Consider the following 23,171-nt stretch of genomic DNA (forward strand, 5'->3'; position numbering starts at 1 on the left):
TTCATGTTTGACCCAAATTCTGCCAGTGTTGTAAAGTTTAACATCTGGCTCCTTAAGTCACAGTCACATACATCAACCACATATTGATGTTTCTGCTGAACATGTCCTTATTCTCCGGGTCTAATGGGAGAGACTGCTGCCAGAGAATATGAAAAAAAAAACAGCGACCACTTCTGAATATTTTCATCAGCTTGTCAGTTAAATCCCACATCTAGTATCAGTTATCTTTCTCCCAACGCTGTCAGGTCCACCATCAGCAGTTGTATGCTAAACCGGCCATCAATGTCGAGGAACAATCTCAGGATAAGGCGGCAAGGGCTTGTGAGGCAGCACTTTGCAGCTGGTGTGAAATCCCCCTTCAAGCATGCATGCACGCGATTGTGCATATGTGTATTTACTGCACGCCAAATCTGTCAAGATTTAAACTGCAAGAATGTGCTCAGATACAACACGGAGAAAAAGACAAGTGATTTTTATGTTAGGGATTTGAGGTTTGATCTTTGTTTCTCTTTGTTTATTTTATTAATAACCAAGTATTCCATAACACCTAACACATTATCTCTCACCTTCTTTGTCTATCTCTGCAGGTTTTGCTCCCATCAGTGGCATGTGCAGTAAATACAGGAGTTGTACCATCAATGAGGACACAGGACTGGGTTTGGCTTTCACCATCGCTCATGAGTCTGGACACAAGTATGTTACACAAAAAAGTGCATCATGTCAAGCTTAAGAACTCACGTTTAAAGGGCCGTTGCACGACTGTTGTAGACAGCACATCACTCACAGTACGCCACAGTTGTAAAGTTGACAAAAACATTGACAGAAATTGTACCTGTAGAAAAAAAACAGGTGAAACTGTGTCCGAATTTGTCATTTTAGAGCAACGCACCATACCAGTCACTATATTGGCTTAGAGCTGTGAGTGGATGTAATGAGTATATATGAAATGAAATAAATGTGGTCTGATTTAAAGAAACAAATACACAGTGAAATAAGAGCATTACGTTAGAGCACTACTTCATCCAATCCATGACACTTTATGAGAGAATAATGGAAACTGCCTCAGGCTACATGGCTCTGTCTTTCTGTTTATATGTTTCCATTGAGAAAGGAGGCAGTTTATTTTTGATATTTGTAGATTTAATGTTGCAGTAAAACTCTTCTGTCTGTCTGGACTGCTTTCAACACAAACTGGGGGCAAAGTGATTTGTTTCTTACTTCACCCGGGTGATAATATATCAGAATATCTATAAGACATATTATCCTAATGAATTTAGCCAACTACACTGAAAGCATGCCCAGAAACATGTTGACTTTAGGGCTGAAACTGTTAATCACTGACAAATTAGGACAGAGGTACTTGCTAAACATATGACGCAGTGATGAATAGAGAATATGAGCATCAGCAAGCATTGTGTAGTTGGCCTTGGAGAGTGAGATTTTATGATTCAATGCAACACACTATATTTTCATTTGATTAGTGTGATAGTGATGATAGTGTAACATAAAAAGGTGCATAAACAATGACATCATTATGATTAAGAACTCACACTACATGCCAGTCAATGTTTTTGTGTTTTGTTGTGAGAGATCTTAGTCATTTAAATCACCTTATATCCATTTTTCTCCAGTTTTGGGATGATCCATGATGGGGAAGGGAACCCTTGTCGCAAAACAGAGGGCAACATTATGTCTCCTACTCTAGCTGGAAACAATGGGGTCTTCTCCTGGTCCACCTGCAGTCGACAGTACCTCAGCCGCTTCCTTGGGTAGGCCTCATCATCACACGCAAACGCACAAACACTTACATTTACCAGTCAGTTGTTGTTGCTGTGTTCCTGACTTACGCGGGTGGTTTGCTGTGTTCACCAGTACAGCCCAGGCATCCTGCCTGGTGGATGAGCCCAAGCAGATTGGTCAGTACAAATACCCCGAACAGCTTCCCGGGCAGCTGTACGATGCAGACACACAGTGCAAGTGGCAGTTTGGCTCCAAAGCCAAACTGTGCAGCCTTGATTTTGTCAAGGTAAGGTATTCACTCTGTACATTTTTAGTATGATTTTCCTTTATTAATTTTAATTCCTTTATTTAAACAGGATGGCCTCTGAAGTGCCATTTACACGTCATGTCAAGTGTATCATATCTGGATTAACTCCACATGACGCTTTAATGAGGCAGAGAGAACGATAGCTAACTTAAGTGTAATTTTAGCTGCTATCATCACAAGGAAAGACCCTGTAGAGGCTTTTTCCACAGGCAACTTACTGACTTATTTACACTTTCGAGGAGTAAGGATTACTTATGCTTCTCAGAGAGACAGATGCATTTACAACTTTCCAACATCTGGCGAGAATGCATCTCAGATCAACTCCTGAGGTGGTTTGAACATTTCATTTTCAATCTGTCTGTTTCTTGGGCGCATTTACTCTTTGCTTTATTGAAATCGTATCCATCCAAGACCCATGAGGTTAGTAAGTGAAAATGGGTTTTCAGTTGTTTTCAAGGGAATCGTGGCCAAAATGGCAACGCAGTGGTGTTACATGAACCAACAAAGACACTAAAGGCAGAGGAATAAGGAAAAGAGGAAGGATCATTCCCACACTATATCATTAAAAGTAACTCTGTGCTGTGTACAGAGAACCCAATCTATAGCACTTGAATCATCTTGGTCTTCATGGACCCCAACAATCCTAAATCAGGTTTATTCATGTGTCCCTCTGCCTAAACCAAGACTAACTACATGAGTCTCCAGTAATGAGACAGAGCACCTGGGTCATAAGGAGGCTGGAATTGTCTGCTTTACAGCTTTAATGATGCCGTGCTAAACTGGCACTTTATTAATTAGCATGATCTTTGCAAAATAACCTCAAACGCCCCACATTTGACCTTCCATTAAAATGCATTCCTTTAGTTGCACCCCCTAAAGCCTTGTGGACTTGATATAAGCCTTTATGTTAGGTGCATTCATTGCCGTTGATTCACATGTAAATGCTGTTTAAAATACTATGCACTCTCCCCCTGCAGGCTGTAATTGCTGGGAAATCGACTTTGCCAAATCGTATATATGACGGATTAGCGCACATGACATCATCACGGCTATTCATGACTTTTCTAAATCCCTGCTATGTTTCCCTAACAGAAGATCAAATACTACATCTGCATTTCTTAGACTTGTGTGCAAGTCAGTGGGTGGTAAATTAACCTACACGCTGATTAACAGTGGATTTAGGGCTGCCTTTCACACTTTTTCTTTATGTTTTTTTTGTGTCCTTGATGGGCTCATGTAGAATGATTTTCAGCCTGCTGGTGTGGCTGTCAGCCACCTGCTCGGTGTCAGAGAAGTAGATCAGCATGAGGACAAAGATTCAAATTCACACACACACACACACACACACACACGCACACACAGAAGCTGTCTCTCCTGCTCTTACCCTCCCTCCTTCCTCTCTCTTTGCCAATTGCAGTTGGGCGGGTTGCCAGACTCTGCCGCCTGTCTCTCGACCCGGGCTCTCCCTCTGTGCTCACTCGCTCGCTCTGTCTCTGTTTTGTTGGGTCAGATGACACATACAATTATAGCCCGTTTCATTAAAGAAGTACAGTGATTAGATTTGACACTGAGGCTTTGTGGGGAAGCTTATTTGCCTGTTATCAGGGGCTTATCGAGCAGTGTGATGGTGGTCTCGGCAAGAAGCAGGTGCTGTCGGTCAGGGAAGAGGAAGGAGTGGAGAAACAGTGCATGGTCATAAGCAAAATAATAAACATCATATCTGATATGATATGACGTCTCAGCCTGTCGGTTTGTGTGTGTCTTGTTTGACAGGACATCTGCAAGTCGCTGTGGTGTCACCGCACAGGTCACCGGTGTGAGACCAAGTTCATGCCCGCTGCAGAAGGCACCAGCTGTGGTCCTGACATGGTGAGGAAAGGTCTTCTTGTTCCTGTGAAATAGCAGCAACCAGTCCCTCATCCTGCTGACTGACACTTCCACTCTTTGATGCACTAATTAGACACCATGCATACATTTTAAAATTAGTGACAAATGGACAAATATGGGCCTAACAGTGTCTTATTTGGATGCATGATATGGTTAAAAAGAAGTCTGAGTGGGCAAGAAACACGAGCAGTAAGAAAACAAACCACAGGAGGACAGACTTTAAAATTATTACCCAAACTGTTCATTGTAACCATCCATCACAGTTTACAGATCGACTCCCTGCTTTAACTTTGACCCACCATACCTGCTATAGTTTTACAGTTTCTTGTGCAATGAGGGACTATTACTGACATTTGGTTTAGATAATCTGGCTAAACTGTTAGCATGTTTACAACCTGTCTCGTCGTCTGACAGCTCGTTTCTTGCCCTGCGTTTTTTTTTGACGTAGATATTGCCGTGTTCCCAGATCTTTTACTTTTGTGAGTCAAATATTTTCATAACTGATAGAAATAATGTCTACGAATATAAGACCCAAGTTGTAATAAACTGGAATTACCCTTTAAGTTGACATATTGTCACTTTCCTGAGCCAAAGTAAACCTTGCAACTTTAAAATCCAGAGAAGACACCACAAACTAGATTATATTACAGTAACTGGCCACTTATTTAATTCAAAGCACTACAGTTGAATCAATAAATACTTAATAAAGTATCCATCCTTGCCGCTTGTGCATGCACGTACCTGCAGAAGCACTGCGCTTTGTTAACTCTCCCAGCTGGACACAGAACAGCTGCACCTCTTCACATATCGAAAGATGATATTTAGACCGAGAGAGGTGGTGATGTGTGTGAGTGCAGGGCTTGGCTTGGATTGGCTCGGGTGTGGTGCACAGTGTATTTGTGTGTGTGTGTGTGTGCATGTGTTTTTTGGCTTTAGCTAGAGAGTCTGGGTGTCCAGGTGTGGTGCTGGGCGTTTGTCCAAACCAGAAAACTCAGGCAAGACGCCCGGGCCGAAGCTCAAGTATTGATAAGAAAGCTATTTATGTGTGTCTTTTTCTCTTCTCCTGTTTCATTTCCACCTTTCTCTCATTCCTCCAGTGGTGTCGGAGGGGTCAGTGTGTTAAATATGGGGAGCATGGTCCCAGGGCAGTCCATGGCCAGTGGTCAGCCTGGTCCCAGTGGTCCGACTGCTCCAGAACCTGTGGAGGAGGGGTCATGTACAGGGAGCGCACCTGTACCAGCCCGAGGTATGCACACTTGCATACACATAATCTTCTATTAATCTAATTCATCTCCTCTTTTTTGATGCTATTAAAAATATTAACTAGCCAAACACATGACAAAGTGATTCATGTTGTCATGTGGCTGCTTCTACAATAAAAACTTAAGTTGCAGTTTGGGCCAGAAAGCAGTTCTTGAAGGCATCATTTCCCAAAATCCTTCCTTTCTGAACACCTGAAAGCGCTGTCTGCCAGGTAGCTGTCAGCAGCATAGACTTGCACACACATACTGTACATGCATACACACACACACACACACATGCACTAACACACACGCACACACACACAGATAACCGCTCTCATCAGTCAGGCTGACAGTCCAGACAGACAGACTATCTCTCCCCATGCTCCAGACGAGGAAAACCTCCTAATAGCATGCTCTTTTCTCTGAAAGCCGCCAAGACAGTCAGCAAACGTCCCCCATTGCTGCTCACTCACACAAACATAATTCTACATAATTCTGCAGACCCACATCCCACAGTGCATATCTCTTTGTTAGCAGAGTGCTCTGTGCATGTCATTACACGCACGTGAGAGATTCCCAGTTTTAATTCAGCATTTCATAACAGACATACAATCCCTCGTTGTTATTCCCCAGAACACTTGGGAGATTTATTAGATGTTTTTAGGCCTTTATTTCTCTCACATACAATAGATTTCTGGATTTATTATTGCTGTTCTGTCACTATGTTGCAATCACTTTATTGATTGTCTTGGCCTGCAGTTAGTTAGGCAGCTCCCACAACACCAGCACTTTAAATTTGGATACAGGATGTCTGCAGTGGGATATTTAGAGGAAGGATTAGTTTCCTCATCATTCATGCCATTTCAGCCTCTCTCCTGCATTTACTGCGTAGTATGTGTAATCCACGGACTGATTTCAGCATTTTTTTCCCCTAAATTACATTACAGATGATGAACACTGACATTATTTTATAGTTGTATGAAATAAATTTTGTTGTTGTTAAGGGTTTCATTATGTTTAGGTTGCTACGTCTCCTTGAGGAGTGGGTTTTTGAACTTTTTCCATACTGTAATACAGGAACAGTCATGATGGGGATGGTGGAACCAATTAGCAGTGTTTTTATTTTCACTTGTGCAAGCCACGTCCTGTGAACAGAAAAACATAAGTCAACACAGATTCCTAGCACCTCTAATGTTATTCCTTGCTGTGTTTCTAGCCAGCTGTCAAATGAATTTTAAGCATGCTTGATATTTACCAAAATACAATTTTGGAGGAATTTATTCCTGGGCTAGATGTCACTTCTTCTTGTCAGCTAATGTTTAGCACAGTTTATATTGTCTGTAGACAACATTTTCACTTAGTAGATCTCTAAAGAATCACCTTATGTCAGGACGACAATTAAAGGAATGTTGTACTTGGCAGCAACAGCATTGCTACATGAAACACATATTTATGCATGAGCACACACACTCACACATATAGTTTCCAGCAAGATCATGACTAATGGATAATATCCCAGGCCAGTGCACCATCTTGAATGGTGCACAGACCTCAAAATTCATCACTAAGGATATACTGATTGGTTTGTATTGAACACTGTACTATTAATGATTGCCATCATTTATGAATTAGTCATAGGAGGTTAGATCATATTTGCAAGTCATATCCAGTCTGAGTTATACAAATAAAGTGGATATCTTCCACAGTTACTCTTTTAGGAGGACTGTGGATTTTGTCCCCCATCTCTTACATCGTAAACACATTATGAAGGGATCTCTTGTATGAACAGGAGGAATGATTACAGCAAGAAAAACGTGTTCAATTGGGCACCTGACTATTGTTTCAAGACAGACTTGAAAATTTGTGAATCTATCCTTTAATGCATTTTCTACATTTCTACATTTTCTAAACAACCTATTTTACCTAGCCATGCTATGCAGTATAAAAACACTTGTAGCGAGCCAGCACAGCTCGACTGCTTGTGGCATGGCTTGGCATGACTACCCAAAAAACCCTTGTGTTTTAGTTTCCAAACTTGCACTAATTTCCACTTCGACTGACATTTCCAAGTCAATTTATCACCTACCCTTTCACTGATTCTTTAGCTCTTTTCAGCACTTTCACCTCAACTGATACTTCAGCTTTACACAGGGCTTACATGTAAATTGACATGTCAACTTAATTCAGTGCCTACACACAAAACAGGAACTGCAGCTTCATTCAGAACTTCAACTTTAACTGAACTTCTTTTAGTAATTGTATTACGACTGACACTTCAACTATGACTTCTATGAAGTTTCAGCTGCAAGCACACATACATTTTTCTTCAGAAAATGAAGCCTTTTCTAGTTTCATAATGCCTTTTTTCATCACATCCACTCCATTAAGGAGTCAGTTCAGATATTCAGAGACTTCTACTATATCGCTCGCCTCACTCCACTGGCCTCATCACTGCTTACTTAACAGCAAGGCAGACACTGATGTGGCTGTTCTGTCCGTCACAGCTGACTCGTCTCCTAATCCCTCTGAGGGATCAAAGACGTTTTCAGAGGCAGACCAGCCCTCATATGATACACATTATACACCATGACTGGCAGACCAAAAAGGGCCACAGAGCCCTTTAAACCAGGTTATCTGTCAAGTTCATTTATCATTCCTGTGGCACTAAAGAGCGCTTAATAGCAGCAGTCTCTGAAAAATGGGTTGATGCTGCTAAACGGTAAGTTATGGGGTCAGTGGGACACAGAGAAGGAAAGATGGCAGGAGCTAAATATCATATTCAGTAATGCCAAGTCATGATATTATTATCAAAATGGGCAAAGGTGTTGTCAGATCAGTCACTAATCTGATGGGAAACAAAAATATTACATGTTTTAGGGCACCTTCTCATCGCCATCACCATCCTCAACCCCTCCACCCCAATACTCACTTGCTTCTGTACCCTCTCATACACACTTTGACTTAATCCTAGCTGCATACCCCCGAGTCATGTTGTACTCCATGACTCATGAGATTCAGAGTGCGTTTGTGTGTGACTGTCCCCGGTAATCGCTGAGATTATTTTGGCAGGGCCCCTCTGCTCCTAATCTGAGCAGAACAAAATGGATTAGCCCGAATCTGATTGCTTGTCTCTAATGTCATCCACACCCCCAAACTGGACTGTCTGAGGGGCGTGCTCCTCAAATCTCTTGACATATCACTGACACCTACTGTAAATTTTCACATTTATAGATTCTAAACTGAATTTATAGATTTTTATGTCCAACTTGCAACATGTCCAACTGCTTCAACTGCTGTTGTGGATGACATTGTTAACTCGCTTGATAAAAAGTAAGTGCAGCACTCTTTGTAGACCTGTCCAACCTTTTGATAATGTTGATCACAATGCTTTGTTAAATAAGCTGCTCCCCAGATATTTGATAAAGGTGTACCACAAGGAACAATTTTAGGCCCCCTGCTTTTTACTCTATACATAGATAATATCTGCTTCAGTCCAACTGCCAACTAAAAATTGTACATTGCTGACAATACCATCTGGTATGCCATTGGCTCTACAGCAAACTAGACCTTCTCTAGGTTACTGTCTGCTTTTGATTAGTAGTAGTATTTTAAAGCTGGAGCGTGGGACTCATTTACATATAAATGAACGTCTGTTACATTCAAGCCCTTGCCAAATGAGTTCACTCAATGCTAATTGAGCCTATCACCACCAGATAAATTTCTCTGTATTTCACAGTATAAAAAGTTTATAAATCTGGTGTCCATGTCACGTTCCCACGCTGGCACACCAGTAGTAATGCATTTTATGTCAACCAGCAATGATTGGTTTGCCGGAGCTGAAGGGCACCCTTAGAGCATGCGCATAATAAGAGCCAGCTAACTTCCGGTTTAGCCCTCTGCTAACTTGACGATTTAACTATTTACTCTCACTGCCAGAAGGGGGAGACCAAAGTTACGCAGGTTTAAGTACTTTTATGTACTTTTAAGTAAATTTGGTTTGACAGCAGATGGTCCTACAAAACGTACGTCAAACATCTTTCTCAAAAACTAAGATTCAAATTGTAGTCTTAACTGGAACAGAGTTTGTTTCGCCTTTCAAAACAGGAACACCATTATTCAATCCACTATTATATCTACACTGAAATACTGAGAAATTCTGTATGTTTATCATGTAAATCTAGAAGGCAGCAGCATACGTGTACTTTCATCTTCCAGACCACGCTACTGAAGTTGCTGAGATGCTTGACAACCTCAAGTGAGTTCAAAGTAAAACAACCATAACAACATAGGTTAGCTTCAAATATTTCACATACCAACTATGCTCCTTACTTCTGAAATGAACTGCAAAACAAACTGAAGTTAGAGACACTCATTCTCTAAATATCAGCAAGTTCTACTTAATTTGTTGTAGTGCATGTGTAATGATTACTTTGTGTGGCTGAATGGTCTTGTTGCAATGTTCTCTTCTTCTTGTAATGATTGTAAACTCAAATAGACATACCAACTCCAATTTTAGACAAAATCTGTTAAAATCCCATGTTGTTAGGAATCGGAGCTTATAGATCTAACAGCTTCTTGAACATTTTCACCTCTGTTCTGCTACAAAATCATCACTCAGCAGGAGAAGTCTTAAAAATCATTCATTTGATTCCGCAAAAACCCATCCATTTTATGACTCAAGCATGTATCTCTTGCTCAGCCTAGTAAAAGAAGTCTATTGGATCAGCCGGTTAAAGCCTTCCTTTCTAGGAGTTGCTCCAAGACGGAAAATGAATCTTCTCCCCTTTCCCCTCCCTCCACCTCCCTCCTTGCTCCTCCATTCCCCGTAGACCACCTGCCAGATCAAACACAGTCAACCTAATCCTCACCAACAAGCCTGGGAGATTAGGTTCACGATCTTGACCTGGTTTTGTATGGTGTACATTTTGTCACACACTCATTTTAATGGGAATGGGGGTTGATAGTGCTTAGATAGACCCTTGTTTGGAGGAGTCTCCCAGTAGACTTGTAAAGGTGTTTTACAGGGGTTAGGCCCGTAGCACAGCAGCAGAATGTGGATCTATTTGCATGTGTGTGAAATACAGAGAGAGGGGCAGGGAAACAACAGGTGACTCAAGAAGAAGAAAAGACTAGACATGGTGACCTCTGACCTAAAGGAGGTCAGTCTCAGCTTCTGTCTCCAGGCAGATTTACCAGGCTTCTGGGACATTTAAGCAACCTTAAGGATCTTTAGGGCTGTGTTGGAGTTGGGTGCACAGACAGAAGGGGAATAACTGAAACACAAACCGAAAACTTGTCATATCTGGTTTCTGTCTTGTTTTGGAAGTAGATTTACAGTTGCGATGATCTGGATGATCTAGGGAGACGAGAGGAGAGGGGAATGGAGGACAATGAAGAAAAGAGGTAGAGAAACCTCAAGTGTTGTGAAACTCAGGGAGAGCCTCTTCAGACAGCCTACTCCACCATAATCCATCAAGTGCATTCAGCTCCATTCTGAAGTAAAAACTGCCCCTCTTCAATGCTTGCCTCTGATCAGAAAGCCTTGACTGACAGAGTATACGGTGTAGTCCCCTGCTGGCCCGCCGTAAGCACATTACCATATGGGCCGCGTTTGTCTACTGCTAAGTCTTAATAGGATCAGGCCTATGAAAACCTGCGCCAAATCCACCCCCCCCTACTGAGGGAAGCAAGATCGGCACAGAGCAGATTTACACACATACACACACACACCTTGAATGGAGCTCCATCACTCCTGGCAGCTCAGTCACTGTTTGATTGAGTCCAGGTCTGAATGGAGGAGGTGAACGGTTAGAGTTTAAGGAAAATGCAGTGAATTAGTTCTGATTGTTGCTGACATTCATTTCATGCAGACATTTTCAATATTGTTGCACTGGTGAAGCAAATTCAAAAGACATATGCCTCTGGTTGCATTGTTCTCCTGGTGTTTACTGTTTCTATTAGGGACTTTTTCAGTTCCCTTGCCCAAGGATTTCATTACATAGTAACACTTAGTGAATTGTTTTTATTAGACATGCTTCATCAGCATGGTTCCTCAGTCTCTGTGTGTGTGTGTCTATGTGTGTGTGCAAGCCACTTTTGGTTAATGGTGTAAATAGCTAAACTCAATTTTCTCTGTAGGTGGTTGTGCTGGAATTCCTGGCATGAGTTTAAAAGGCATGGGAAGTCTGACATGGCATCCTAATGCTCACTACATGTCAAGACCCTACTTGACTCTTTTCTAGCAAGTGGTGATTGCTTTCATTATTTTAATGGAATATTAAAGCTCCATTACCTGTTTATGTTCTGTACACTATATTCTTGTGTGGTTAAAGAAGTGTTGATTTAGCATGGCAGGAAAACATCTGACATGGCACAGCACCTACATGAGCTTAATCCTGTTGATCCAAAACTTGTAACACTTTTTACACTTTGATCAGGGTTAACAGTATATTGACACAAGTTTTGAGGTAAACAAAACCTTTTGGTTGGTTAAATGACGTCTTAGATTTGACTGTTTTCCAACAGGCTTAACCTCGGTTCAACAGCCACACTGATTTGGGGATACCAAGGTGCAAAGTTGCCTTTTTATTTTAGGGAAATATGCCATTTCACTGTCTTGCTGAGAGTTAGATGAGAAGATTGATACGACTCTAATGCCTGCCTGTTCAATAAGCTACAGCACCCAGTTAGCTTAGCTTAGCAGAAAGACTAGAAAGAGGGGGAAAAAGCTAGTTGGGGCTCTATCCAAAAGTAACAAATCTGCCTACCAGCACCTTTCAAGCTCACTTGCAACTCTTTCAACATTCAATCTTTGTTTAATATGTAGAAAAATCAAAGTGTAAAAAGGTGGTCTTCACCGTGAGGTTGTTAGGCTACCAGCGGAGACTCCAGCAAGAGCCAGGCTAGCTGTTTCTGCCTGTTTGCAGTCTTTATGCCAAGTTAAGCTACCCAGCTACTTGCTGTAGCTTCATGTTTAATGGACAGATATGAGAGTGGTATTGACATTTAAATTCCTGCTAAATACACTAAATAAGTGTATTTTCCAAAATATCTGGATATTAGAACATGTACAGGTGTATTTCATTGAATGGTTGCTAATGAGTGCAGAGCAAAAACAAACAGCACATGCACAATTTGGTCTTGTCCTCTAATCAGCTGGCTTCATCCCTTTTGTGAAATAAACTTACATTAGAGCACTTGGTTTAGTTCTCTACCTATAGTGATATACATTATGTTACTGACACATTGGTAACAATCCAGTGGTAATAAAACAAACTCATCTGACTTGTCCCCTCTCTCCTTCTTTCTCATCCATCCAGGCCTCAGAACAATGGTAAATTTTGCTCAGGCTCCAGCCGTCTCAACCAACTGTGTAATAACCGGCCGTGCCCCCTCAATGCAGTGGACTTCAGGGCCCAGCAATGTGCTGAGTACAACAGCAAGCCCTTCCGGGGCTGGTACTACAAGTGGAAGCCCTACACCAAAGTGGACGGTAAGGTGATCAGTTAATTAGACTCAACATGTAGAGAATTTGTTCAGTCCTGGCACATTTGAGTTGAGGATGTCTACGTTGCTCTGTGGAGGACTGTAGAAACTGTGGGAAAATTCTTAGATAAGGTCACAGTGAGTGAAGATTCACTTAACATGGTTCCTTTGTCAACAAATGTAGAAGATCAAGAATATTTTTTTCCTTACATCCTTCTGTGAGAGTTTTTTTGTGTGAATTAAGAGATTTTCTATCTTTAAATCACTCAGTGTTTCCTGAGGATTATGAAGACATCCCATGATTTAATGTATTCTTGGCACATAATGCACAAGAAAATAAATTTAATTGTTCAAGCACAACACAACACCACTAAATAAACTTAGAATTGCAGATTGCTCAGGGCAAGCTTTTTCTTGTCTTAATTCTGCTGATCTTTTATATTCTACACCCTGATGCACTCTACTAGTTCTAATCTCTTTTATAAAATGTTTCTGTAATGCCAACCTCTATTTACTGCTGCAGTGATTACGGCCAAAAAGCTGGAGGAAACTATCACTCCGTGTAATATGCATGGGAGACATGTAGCCACCTGCACCCTCTGACACAGTGGGGATAGATTTAAAAAGGAAGCCTGCGGGCCAGCTTTGTTACATAGAGCAAGGGAGAGAGAGAGAGTGAAGTGAAGGAGAGCAGCGTTTGGCCGTCGTCCCAGGCCTGTTTAAGCTGTTGATGAATGTTGGGTGATGTAGAGAGGAACAGATTCTGAACTGCCTTCTAGGACCTTGGGCCAAGTCACCTTCACCGTCATTTATTTTAATCAAAGGCGGCTGTAGAGACTTGTCTGTGATAACTGATCTGAACTACAAAATAAACCTGTAGCCCCACATGAATACCCCTGGGTGCATTCATTGTCAGTTCCTATCTTTTCCAATTCAGCAGGAGCTGCATATACTGTATGTGTAACAGGTTGCAGTAGCTACTGTAACTTCAAATATACCAAGTCTTAGAAGAACATGAGTGGATCAGCATTCCCCCTACAACTTGCAGATTTTTCTGATGCTATCTTTTGTTAATACCATTTTCACAGTATGTATGTGTATGTTTTCTTTGCAGATGAAGACATCTGTAAGCTGTACTGCATTGCAGAGGACTTTGACTTCTTCTTTGCCATGTCCAGCAAGGTCAAAGATGGCACCTCCTGTTCTGACCTCAAAGGAGACATCTGCATTGACGGAGTGTGCGAGGTACACTGGCTTCATGAATTTAAGCTGCACAATGAAACTATTTTTCTCTAGTTGCAATGGGAGATAAATGTTGCATGTGACTTTTTTGACATGACAGTACATGGCAAAGGCTTTGCATACTTGATATCACAAAGTCATAGGAGAGACAAGGATGAGAGGTGGTAAGAATCAAGTGCAGTTTTTGGTGGATGACCAGGATTTGCAATGACACCACTTTAAGACCTGGTCAACTGCACTGTTTTGTGGCTATTTATGTGATGTCCTATTTTTGTGTGGCTTTAATTGGCACAGGCACACAGACTACAAAATCAAACTTTAAATGTTATGTTTGCCTTTTTAAAACTTTTACCACCCCAGTAGACATGCTAACATATATTTCAGAAGTACAATTATAGCAATAATGCCAGAAAGGAAGATTTTACTGGATTGCAAAAAATGGTGAGGGCAATTTTGCTTGTCAGCTTTACAACAAAGTATATGTGGCAACCTCACAAGTAATGAGATGTGTAAGGTTTGAACAAGTCAGTTTAACTTTTAATTAAATTAATTTTGAAGTGAAAACAAAGACATTCAAGTACAAATGTCTATTATGTCTTTAAGAATCAACTCCTTGTGTAGTGCTAATCTTACTGCAGTACAATAAATGATTACAGCTGACGTTTTGGGTGCGTTCACTTTCAGCTCCACATCCAAATAAGAGGTTTAGATAATTGGGTTAAACAGGGGATTTGTTTAAAACCTGTCTGGTTGTCTAAACCAGTCATGTTGCTGGCCAAACTTGCTGTACTGTAAGGGAGGTAATTCTTGCCAATATGTCATCTAATTGCTTTTAGGATGCATGAAGGCATAAGAAAAAGGTAGAGAGTGTTTTTTTCTGTAAGCAAAAATGGGTGCTGTGTGTCCCAGCATGCTTCTACCTCAGAAAATTTAGTGCAGCACTGAAACCTGTACAAGCAGGTTTCAAAAACCTGGCTTCTTGACTCAGTTTTTTTGTACTGATGGACAGTCTCTCTACTCTATTACAGTATTTTGTCTGTTTTTCTGAATTTCTTAGCGCCAAACAAAGATCAACATCTCTCTGTTTTGTGTGTTTGTGTGTGTAGGCTGTGGGCTGTGACCAGATTCTGGGTTCCAGGGCCTCTCTGGATGCCTGCGGAATCTGTAAGGGAGACAACTCCACTTGCAAGTTCTTCAAAGGCCAGTACTCCCTTCAACACAGGGCTAACGGTAAGCTTATCCTTTTCTTAGTTTGTAGCATACACTGAGTACTTCTGCAGGACAAAGGGAGACTTTACCAAACAAACAAGGAAACTGTAATAAACCATGCACAGCCACATGCACCTCATCCCACTTCATTATGCATTGTTCCACTTCAGCCATGTGCAGTAACACAAATAGACCAGAGACAAGGTTGAGTGCATGTAGAGTTTGTCTGTGTGGATGGGTAGCATGACTGTGTGATAAAACATCTAAGGATTAGAGAACATTAATATAGAAATATCTAAACATGATGATGACTTTCTTCCCTCTCCATTTTTTATATCAGAGTATTACTCCATGGTAACAGTCCCAGCTGGTGCACGTAGCATTCGCGTTCAGGAAATGGAGGTTTCCACCAGCTACCTGGCCGTCCGCTCCCTGAAGAGGAAGTACTACCTGACCGGGGACTGGACAGTGGACTGGCCGGGGAAGTTCCACTTTGGTGGGACTGTGTTCGACTACCAGCGCTCTTTCAACAAGCCGGAGAGCCTGTATGCCGCAGGACCTACTAATGAGACGCTGGTGTTTGAAGTAAGCCGCCACTGCCCGGGTGACGTCCGTTTATAGCAATTGACAGTGACAGGGTCCCTGGCAGAGCCGCCGCGCCTCTTTTTTTATGTCTGGACAGGACGAGGCCTAGATGAAGACAGAAGTTAGGGTGGGGGAAGGCAGAGTGGTGGAGAGAACAGGGGTGGTTGTAGCTGCCTGTAGTGCTTCTGTGGGGGATTGATTTTGCAGGGTGATTAGTTACGTCAGGGATGTTGGGTTGGGGGGGGGGAGTTGAAGGCTTTAATCTGAATAAGTTAGAGCTTTTGGGGGCATGATAGCCTGTTTGAACCCACACATTGAATGTCCAGAGCTGTCATCTTTGTGAGTGAGAGAGAGAGAGAAAGACAATAAAAGAGGGTGAACAGTAGAAGAAGACAAAAGGTTCATGACACAACAAGGATTAATTCAAATCAAAGCCAACTGTTTAAAGGGTCAGTTCACCCAGAACACACTGTCAACAGTTTTCATATGGACTCATTCTTCAGTATAAAGTTTTTCCACTGAAAACACAACATCTGTGGATTATCCAGAGTAACTGTTTCTGAAAAAAACATGTTGTTGAATTTTAAAATGTAAAGGTGTGTTTAGACAGAACAGAAAACAGCCAAAACAGCAGAAATGTAGAAGGCAGATATAAAAGCTAAAACTTACATGCACAGATACTGGGAAAATATGTTTTTTTTTCTTATTCTGGTTCAACAGATTCCTTTAAGCTTTAATCGAGTGACAGAGAGAATAGTGTGGACATCAGGCAGAGGGAAATATGGCACAATTAGTCTAAATCAGCCTTTGTATAGCCCCTTGTTTATATGCGGTACAGTCTCTTGGTACTGGCAGTTCTAGTGTAAACACAGAGTCACGTGCTTGTCTACATACACGTATTCAAAGCCATGGATGTGGCCCCTGTGGCCACTGACCTCAAAAGCTCTTTGTTGCAGACATGTGATTCAAGGCTAATAGAGCGAGAAAAATCCCTAAGTCAACTGCCCTTTAGAGTCGGGTTTGAAAAGTATAAAATCAGATGGTGTCTTGGAGTGAGATGTTCGCATAGTATAGTAGGTGATTTATGAGCTGATGGTACTTTTTTTGTGTCAGAAGCCAGAGCTTGGAGGGGAGGGCGAGTCTTTACCCGTTGTGAAGCAGCTGAATGTTATGCTGGACAGGCATATCCTCCTGACAGCACAACTAATATTCGACAAGTGGCCGAGTCATTCACCCTATGACTCTGTAGGTTTAAGTGAATGGTGTTGGGATGTGTGGGATGTTCTTCCCACATAACTTTGTCAGCGTAAGCATTTATTTTCTCTTCAACTCTGAACCCTAGGCGTGGAAACAGAAGTGGAAACCAGGTGAAGACTAGACATATTTTTTCCCCACCATGGATGAAGTGATAGTCATGTAAAAGCTGGTCTCCTCTCAGTCCCCTGGGCTACTGAAATACTGTGGTTAAAGCAGGAATGATTGGCCTGTAAATCCAGGAGGAATACCATTGCGATATTTCTAAAGTGCTTTGCTGGTCTTTTGTTGGGCCATCAGGAAATGTCTGTGTGTTTTTGGAGCTATTTTAGAAAAGAGGCTTCTGTTTGAGGGCAGTTTAGCAGAATAGCTGCTGTTGTTGGCATTTGAACAGCCCATTGTGCAAGATGAATGCTTGCAGAGACGGAGCTTCTAGTATTGTCATTCCCAGAAGAGGTTGTCCAGGATATAATAATTTACCCCATAATTTTTAACACAGTTTGATCAACATAGACCTACCCTATCATGGTTATTTCTAAGCAAATTTGCAAGAATTTCTGCTTCTGCAATTTCTGCATTCTGCATTGAGTGTGGGAAAATTTTGGGATAACTCAGTTTCTTTTACAACTTCAATTTTTTTAGCCATGCTAGTGGTATTGCCTGAGGGATGTTGGTTTGTCGGTTGGTCCACCACTTTGGTCCAGACAGAAATATCTCAACATCTATCGGATGGATTACCATGAAACTTGGTACAGATATCTGTGGTTTCCAGAGGATGAATCCTAATGACTTTGGTCATCCTGTTACCTTTCCTCTAGCGCCACCAGCAGGTCAAAGTTTTCACTTATCCTGAGAAATATCTCAATATCTACTAGATGGATTAGCACAACATTTTGCACAGACATTCATGGTTCCCAGACCCAGTACCAGTACCTGCAAACAAATGACACTCCCATCAGCCTCATCTATACTTTGTGGGTGGTGCTAATTAGCAAATGTTAGCATGCTCACACGACAAAATAGGATGCTGAAGATGGTAAACATTATACACACTGAACATCACCATGTTAGCATTGTCATTGTGAGCATGCTGCCATGCTAGAGTTAGCATTTAGCTCAAAGCCATGCCTGTACAGCTTCACAGAGCTGCTAGCATGGTTGTCTTGTTGTGCTTTGGGCCTTTTGTTCCATTTGATAATAATAACAATTTTGTCACCAAGTTAATTGCTCAGGGAACATGGCAACGTTGCTAAAAAGAAGTCACATGAGGCAAGAAACATGAGCATTCAGACTAGCAGGGAGGTTTTAAAAAACTCAGAGATTAGTCAAACCTATTGGGAAAGAAATCGAAACTGAAAAGTTCAGACAGACTTCCTGGCTCACCTTTGACCTGCATTGCAAATGCCACGTTCATGTGTGGGTGTGCTTACTTTCGATTTTAGTTCCAAAATTTAAATAACCTGGCAATACAGCTGGCTTAACCTGTCTGATTTTCTGACTACTTGCCCTGTTTCTTGCCCTGTTGGACTTACCAATGTCACCATATTCCCAGACCTCATCACTTTCTCTGGTGAAGCAGTGGCCAAAACCACAAAAAGAAGGTGAAAGTTTTAATAACCTGAAATGTATCCTTTGAAAAAAGGAGCTTGCTAAAGGCAGACAGTCTTGTCTGCGTGTCCCAGTCATACATCTGTCCAGCAGAGCACTCGGCGGTAGCATGCTGCTGATCTGCAGATGACATGAGCATAATCTCTGTAAGTATGTCCTGTAATTACAAAAAGGAGAAAGAGGTTGATAGAGAGAGAAAGAGAAGGGGGGGGGAGCAGTGAGATTAAAAGATTAAGAATTCTGCAATTGAACTCTTTGGATGTGACAAGTTAAGGTCAGGGCATAGGGACTTAAACTGCAAATGAAAAGCGCCAAATGAAGGAAAGCGGGTAGAGTGTTTTTTTTTTTTCACTGCTGATCTTCATCTGTTTCACACATTCTACTTAACTGGCGCTGTCACAGAAAAACTGCGAGGGGGAGGGTGTCTGCACTGATCCCACCCAGACCCTTACTCAGCTTGAAACACTCAAAGAAAAACAAATGTTGGGGAGTGTGAGCATAAACTGTGACAAGGTGTTCACATCTGCACAGCTGCTCAGCTGGTTGGGGGGAGAAGGGAGGAGGAGGGGGCAAGAAGTAGCTAACAAGAGGAGGAGGGAACAGACATAACATATGGCTGCCTCCGGAGGTCTCTGTGGATACCAAGTAGGATTATTCCCCCTGAATTGACATTTTTGTGGTATGGCATGGTGAGGTCATGCCAGTCCAGGGCAAAGCATTGTGGGTCCATAGGTGAGACTGTTATCTGTGTCCGCCGCATTGTAATTCATCATCATCATCTGACTTGATGAGCAGTGTGGTTGTTGGGTTGTGTAAACCAAGACACTCTGTGGTCTGATGACATCAATCACACTAGTTAAACATGAGAGGTTCCTCACCCTGAACTGTAATTAAGGAAATATCCGTTTCTTTTAGTAGATGTGATCTTTCTATTAACCTAAATAACACAAGTATATATTTGTACGTCATTACAAAAAAAGAGCCATTTATGGGGCTCAAACATCTGCCAATAAAAATTTTCGAACTTAGATCCAAAGAAAAGAGGATAATTGAAGTCAAATGAGCTCAGTGCAGCTGTATCTTGTTGCTGTGCTAAAACATCTTGTTTTCTCAGCTTGTTTGTGCCACCCCAAGTGGCCTAAATATCAGTTAATGCAGGTTTAAGGTAGAGTCAGTAATTCTGGAGAAAGATATTTGAACATACTGGTGGTATCTCAATTAAAGTGAATTAGTGATGAATCACCCTCATGCATAAATCATACATAAATAATAGCCTAATTTTATGCATGATCCATGATGATGAAGATACAGAAGAATAGAAATTAATGGCAAAAATAGCATATTGTCAATATTTTAGAGACCCCCCAAAATTTCACAAAATAGCCACTCATATTTTCAGAGGAGCTCATCTCTTATTATGAGGAGCCAAGCTCCCCCTGGCTCCCCTGTAGTTCGCACTCTGAAGGCAATGACACAGCACAACAGTCCAGCCACACTCTCCGCCTCTCTGCGGCCTCCCCACTTCTCACTCGACCTGCGTTCAGGCCGGCTAAACTGCCTTCACCAGGCTTACTGACAGCAGAAATTTACTGAACTAAAATAGATTGCATGTTGGAAAGAAATCGACAGTGTTTGTATTTATTGATTCTTTGATATGGTTAATAAGTTCAAAACACAGATACAGCGTGATATTTGTGTGATTTAAACATCTGTCTGCTCAGATTACGCTTCACTAAACGTGACAGAAACAGACACGGAGCGTAAAAAACATGGAGGGTCTGACTGTTCGGATTCAGTGTGGATTGATACATTTAATAAAATGGAAACATATCTGTTCCATGAGAAAACACTTTCTATGTGAATTGGACAGGGCCCCTCTTTCCCCCATTCTCTTTCCCACCGTTCAGCCGGTGCTGGAGACAGGAGACTGTCATGTCCTCCCACAGACAGCTGCTCTGATGACTTCCCCCTGTCCTGTGCATGAGCACAAACAACCCCTGCTGATTGGCTGGAATAATAATGTGTGGCTTGCTCCGAGCCACTTTGTTTGTTCCCCATTTACAGAGCCAGTGCTGTGTATGAACACCAGATTTTTTTTCAGCGCACACAGAACGGAAAGCTGGTGGACCATGAGGAGATATTAGCTGAATTTGACAAAAACTGTATTGGATGATCTTTTCCCAGAATCACTGATTCAACCTTTAAAGTTTGAAGATATATTTATGATCATGTATTTAAACTGACAGGATAGTGAGTTGTAGAGCTGTAGTTTTTTCTTACTATGCTCATGTGCCTACATTTTCTTAATAGAGGCTAACTGACTATTTTATTTATCAAACTTTCAACTTTCAATTTTTTCAATTTTATGGTGAATTTTTGGTCTGATCTAGTTATTTTGAATACTATAATGTACATTAATAACTAAGGATCTATTGTTTTATTCTGCCACATGGCTGCCACAAGAGCTCTTTGTGTGTGAACTGGGTTATTTTTAAGGGGGCACTCCTTCCATTTTCACATGAAGATTAGTTTATTTGTCATGAGGAGTGCTACTCAGTCAATGTGAAAATAATTGCTCAGTGTCTTCTGTGGCTTTAGAGGAGCTTTGTAAAGTCTTAGAAAATAACCCTGCTTTACAAACTTGGGGCGCCGAGTCTAATAGAAGAAGCTATTGAGTTGCATCATGGGAAGTATAGGATTCAGCATTTTTGGAGTTTGAGCTTAAGACTAAAACTCAGGATATCTTTGCCTTTACTGCACCAATTCAACTTTCTTGAAAAAAAAAGTTTCTGCAGGTTCCCCAACTTTATGAATGTTCCTCTTATACCATTTAACTTGAAAATGGAAACTATTGACACAATTTTTAAAATCACATAATAAGTGGAGTACAAGCAACTAATTAAAGAGCATTTAAACTCATGGAGTCACTTTTGCATCCTACCTCTACACGCAGTATTCACTGCAGTTTGTTGTCAGTGCAGATCAGGTTCAGTCCCTGGATGGCTACAGAGCTTAGGTAGATTTTTATGTGTTGTGACTAACATCACGGCAGTATTTTGGTGCTGCCATTCATTTACTTTGACTCCCAAGAATTTCACAAGACCAGTGTGAGTCCTATCCATGATACAATATTAAGGAGCTGTTGGGTAGCTGGAAAAAGCGTGAAGTCATCATTGCTATTGTGACTGACAAGACTCTGGGATTTTGGTATTGTTGGTTTGGGCGGTTTGGGCAGATAGAATATTTATCTTTGTTCTTACTGGGTTTGGTGATTCATTGTCAGATAGGGAATGAGCTTTGGCTGCATTTGTCCCAGACTGAACAACTGGAGAGGAGACAGGTTTGGATATGTCTGAAATTATTGTTTGAAAGTTAGTGTCTCTCCTGGCAGACAATGTTAACGCTGTGGTTGGTTGGGTGTATTCAACATTGTGGATGACTTCAGAAAGGGAGATCAGTTATTTAGAAAACATCAAGGCTTCAAGGATGTGTAGGTCCTCTATTAAAGGGATTACCCAAAAAAGGTCTGCTGAACATTGTTTTTATAGCTGTTGGTTCACATCACTGGTGATTGTTTGGTGAAAGAACAAGAATGTTGGTAAGAGTTGGTTTGCTTGGATAAGCATAAAGTCCCGGTGTGGTTAGTGGTAGCAGTTGTTTTGTGGCAAATGGAATTGTGTTGGTTGGGGTGGATATTATCCGCACAGGAAGTGTGGGTGTTAAAGTGTTGCCAGTTTTTATGAAGTTTAGTAGAGGCCAGGACCACAATTTCATCATTTTAGGCTAAACATCCTCAAATTTAGAGGGGCCACAGCCTGAGACAGTGAGAAACAAATGTTAAACTGTGGCTTGGCCTTGTGGCTGATGGCCAATAACACGTCAGTAATGTGACTGAGAAAGGTAGCTTGGTAACTTTCTAATAAAAGTTTGCATTTGATCTTAAGGCATATTAGACAGAACCTGATGGTTTATGGTTTGTTTATTAGGCAAGATTAGGACTCGGGTGGCCATTAGTAATTGATGGTGATGGACTCTAGAAGACAGTGCACAGTTAGCCTTTTGTAGAATTAATCAAATCTTTGGATTTAGGCAATATTATCAGCACTTGATGGTGTGAACAAAATTAACAGGCTGTCTATTTCTGCACTTGAATGCACTTTCTTTCAGATTTACATAAAATTCTCTCAGTGTAGAATAATATGCACAGCAGGTTTTAGCAAGCAAGCCTAATTCAGTGTGATTAAACTCAAGCTTTTGCTGAGTTTTGAATGACATCACAACAGATAACAGCTCACATAAGCAGATAAACTTGTTTCAGTGGAACATTATGTGAATGTTAATGTGCCTGCCTCTGTTGGAGAATCTACACATGCCCACATGGTGCAACGTGGGTTTTTCCATCCAGCTGTTAACAATTCTGCAGGTACTTTAACTAAATATACAGATGTGTTTGTCTCACAATAGACGTCTTCTTGCTCCTCTCCAGATAAGCAATTTTTGTCTCCTTTTTGATACTGGGCTGACTGTACACATGGAATAGTTAACAAGCAGCAGAAGGTGATTGGTCCAGTCAGTGGAAGCGCCCCAGGACTGTTGAATGTGGATCGGAC

At 41.4% G+C, this 23,171-nt stretch overlaps 1 protein-coding gene across 1 annotated transcript in view; it reads left to right on the plus strand.

The window, feature by feature from the left end:
* Positions 1 to 23,171, plus strand: part of adamts18 (ADAM metallopeptidase with thrombospondin type 1 motif, 18) — a 60,580-nt gene that overhangs the window by 21,222 nt on the left and 16,187 nt on the right. Inside the window, exons 8-16 of the mRNA XM_067596060.1 lie at positions 588 to 693; positions 1,632 to 1,769; positions 1,873 to 2,026; positions 3,821 to 3,916; positions 5,032 to 5,180; positions 12,498 to 12,670; positions 13,778 to 13,908; positions 15,012 to 15,135; positions 15,455 to 15,699. Of these exons, the coding sequence (XP_067452161.1) occupies positions 588 to 693; positions 1,632 to 1,769; positions 1,873 to 2,026; positions 3,821 to 3,916; positions 5,032 to 5,180; positions 12,498 to 12,670; positions 13,778 to 13,908; positions 15,012 to 15,135; positions 15,455 to 15,699 (1,316 nt within the window). The remainder of the gene's footprint in view (positions 1 to 587; positions 694 to 1,631; positions 1,770 to 1,872; positions 2,027 to 3,820; positions 3,917 to 5,031; positions 5,181 to 12,497; positions 12,671 to 13,777; positions 13,909 to 15,011; positions 15,136 to 15,454; positions 15,700 to 23,171) is intronic.

The sequence above is a fragment of the Thunnus thynnus genome, chromosome 1 (genome assembly GCF_963924715.1).
Source record: "Thunnus thynnus chromosome 1, fThuThy2.1, whole genome shotgun sequence".
NCBI classification, from domain to species: domain Eukaryota; kingdom Metazoa; phylum Chordata; class Actinopteri; order Scombriformes; family Scombridae; genus Thunnus; species Thunnus thynnus.